Here is a 3,364-nt window from a genome sequence, read left to right on the forward strand (position 1 = left end):
TTTTTTTGAGATTTTTTTAGGATTTTTTGGGGATTTTCTCGGCGGTTTCGGGTGGGGTTTGAGGTTCTACTTCGGCATCGAGTTCCCGGGCCCCGGCTGCTCCGCCAGGAATTTGGGGTGAAATCCCAGGATTTTGGGCAATTTTGGGGGTTTCAGGAATTTTTGGGGATCTTTTGGCCGTTTTTTGCTGCATTTTGGGGCTTTCTCAGTGGAATTTGGGTGGTTTTAGGGCACTTTTGGGGGTGGGATTTGGGGTGGGTTTGGAACAGATTTGGGATGTTCGGGAGGCAGATTTGGGGTGATTTGGGGGTTTTTGGGGTCGGTTTTGGGGTGATTCTGGGGATTTTTGGAGTGGATTTTGGGGTGATTTTGGGGGATTTTTGGAGTGGATTTTGGGGTGGATTTTGGGCTTTTTTGGGGTGGATTTTGGGGGATTTTTGGGGTGGATTTGGGGGCAGGTTTGGGGTAATTTTAGGCTGTTTTGTGGGGCAGGTTTTGGGTGGTTTTAGTGGTTTTTTGGGGTATTTGGGGTATAGCTGAAAAAAATGGGAAAAAACAGCCCGAAAGTGGGGGGGGAAAAAGGGCTGAAAAATGGGGGTAAAATAGGAAAAAAGAAAGGGAAAAAAGTAGCTGAAAAACGGGGAAAAAAGCCCAAAAATGGGGTGGAAAAATAGAAAAAAGCAGTTGGGACAATGGGGAAAAATATCTAAAAATGAGGGGAAAATGGCTTAAAAATAGGAAAAAAATAGGGAAAAACTGGGAAAAAAATAGCTAAAAAATGGGAAAAACTGTGGGGTGGATCCCATGGATTTTGGGGTGATTTGGGGCGGTTTTGGGCGCCGCAGGCCCCGAGTGGCGCTGGAAGCAGCCCAGGTTCTACGTGGAGGAGAAAACAGCTGGAAAATGGGGGAAAAAATGGGAAAAAATTGCTAAAAATGGGGAAAAATCGCTAAAAAATGGGGGAAAAATTGCTAAAAATGGGGAAAAAATTGCTAAAAAATGGGGGAAAAATGGAAAAAAAATGGGGGAAAATAGGAAAAAAAATGGGGGAAAAATTGAAAAAAATTGGGAAAAAATGGGGGAAAAATAGCTAAAAGTGGGGGGAAAATGGGAAAAATTGCTAAAAAAATGGGGAAAAAATAGGGGAAAATGGGGGGGAAAATGGGAAAAAATTGCTAAAAAATGGGAAAAAATTGCTAAAAAATAGGAAAAAAATGGGGAAAAATTGCTAAAAAATGGGGAAAAAATTGCTAAAAAATAGGAAAAAATGGGAAAAAATTGCTAAAAAGTGGGGGAAAAATAGGAAAAATTGGGGCGAAAAATGGGAAAAAATTGCTAAAAATGGGGAAAAAATTGCTAAAAAAAAGGGGAAAAAAATAGGAAGAAAAAGGGGGGAAAAATGGGAAAAAATTGCTAGAACATGGGGAAAAAGTAGGAAAAAAATGGGAAAAAATTGCTAAAAAAGGGGAAAAAAATGGGGAAAAATTGCTAAAAAATAGGAAAAGAAATGGGGAAAAATTGCTAAAAAATGGGAAAAAAACGGGGAAAAAATTGGGAAAAATTGCTAAAAAATAGGGGAAAAAAAGGGGAAAAATTGCTAAGAAATGGGGAAAAAATGGGAAAAAATGGGGAAAAATAGGGAAAAATTGCTAAAAAAAGGGGAAAAAAATGGGAAAAAAATGCTAAAAAAGGGGAAAAAATTGCTAAAAAATAGGAAAAGAAATGGGAAAAAATTGCTAAAAAATGGGAAAAAAACAGGGAAAAAATTGGGAAAAATTGCTAAAAAATAGGGAAAAAAAAGGGAAAAAATTGCTAAGAAATGGGGAAAAAATGGGAAAAAATGGGGAAAAATAGGGAAAAATTGCTAAAAAAAAGGGGAAAAAAATGGGAAAAAATTGCTAAAAAAGGGGAAAAAATTGCTAAAAAATGGGGGAAAATTGCTAAAAAATGGGGGGAAAATGGGAAAAAATTGCTAAAAATGGGGAAAAAGTAGGAAAAAAATGGGAAAAAATTGCTAAAAAATAGGAAAAAAAAGTTAAAAAATTGCTAAAAAATGGGGAAAAATTGCTAAAAAATGGGAAAAAAAGGGGAAAAATACCTAAAAAATGGGGAAAATGGGGGCGAAAGGGCGCGGCTGGCAGGTGGGTGAGGCGGGGTGGTTTTGGCAGGCCCCGAGTCGCCGTACACGCACTGGAAGCAGACCGTGTTCTACATGGAGGAGTACCTGACGGTGAAGAGCGGCGAGGAGATCTTCGGCACCATCACCATGAAACCCAACGCCAAAAACAACGTGAGCAGCCCCAAAACCGCGGCTTTGTCCCCCAAAGCGGGCACCCGGGGCACCCGGGGCTGCTGGGCACCGGGGCGAGGCTGCGGGAGGGGGATGTGGGGCCCTTGCGGCTTCAAATCGAGGGTCAGAAACGGTGGGAGAGACCCGAAATCGGGGGTTTGAGACCCAAAATCGGGGGATTGAGACCCAAAATTGGGGGTTGTGACCCAAAATTGGGGGTTTGAGACCCAAAATTTGGAGTTTGAGACCCAAAATTGGGGGTTGAGACCCAGAATTGGGGTTTGAGACCCAAAATTGGGGGTTGTGACCCAAAACTGGGGTTTGAGACCCTAAATCTGGGGTTGTGACCCAAAATTGGGGGTTGTGACCCAAAATTGGGGGTTGTGACCCAAAATTGGGGGTTGTGACCCAAAATTGGGGGTTGTGACCCAAAATTGGGGGTTTGAGACCCAAAATTGGGGGTTGAGACCCAAAATTGGGGGTTGTGACCCAAAATTGGGGGTTGTGACCCAAAATTGGGGGTTGGAGACCCAAAATCGGGGATTTGAGACCCAAAATTCGGAGTTTGAGACCCAGAATTGGGGTTTGAGACCCAAAATTGGGGGCTGAGACCCAGAATTGGGGTTTGAGACCTGAAATTGGGGATTTGAGATTCAAAACTGGGGGTTTGAAATTCAAAATTGGAGTTTGAGACCCAAAATTGGGGATTCGAGACCCAAAATCTGAAGTTTGAGACCCAAAATTGGGGTTTGAGACCCAAAATTGGGGTTTGAGACTGAAAATCGGGGGTTTGAGACCCAAAATCAGGAGTTTGAGACCCAAAATTGGGGGTTTGAGACCCAAAATTGGGGTTTGAGACCCAAAATCTGAAGTTTGAGACCCAAAATCTGGGGTTGAGACCCAAAATCAGGGGTTTGAGACTCAAAATTTGGGGTTTGAGACCCAAAATTGAGGTTTGAGACCCAAAATTGGGGTTTGAGACCCAAAATTCGGAGTTTGCGACCCAAAATTGGGGGGTTTGAGACCCAAAATTGGGGGTTGAGACCCAAAATTGGGGTTTGAGACCCAAAATTC

At 42.4% G+C, this 3,364-nt stretch overlaps 1 protein-coding gene across 1 annotated transcript in view; it reads left to right on the forward strand.

The window, feature by feature from the left end:
• Positions 1-2,452, forward strand: part of LOC108446070 (protein arginine N-methyltransferase 1-B-like) — a gene marked incomplete at its 5' end in the record, with an annotated part of 4,855 nt that extends 2,403 nt beyond the window's left edge. Inside the window, one exon of the mRNA XM_017731559.1 lies at positions 2,169-2,452. Coding sequence (XP_017587048.1) covers positions 2,169-2,452 — 284 coding nt within the window. The remainder of the gene's footprint in view (positions 1-2,168) is intronic.
• Positions 2,453-3,364: the final 912 nt, after the last annotated feature.

Source organism: Corvus brachyrhynchos, unplaced genomic scaffold (assembly GCF_000691975.1).
Source record: "Corvus brachyrhynchos isolate BGI_N302 unplaced genomic scaffold, ASM69197v1 scaffold2724, whole genome shotgun sequence".
NCBI classification, from domain to species: domain Eukaryota; kingdom Metazoa; phylum Chordata; class Aves; order Passeriformes; family Corvidae; genus Corvus; species Corvus brachyrhynchos.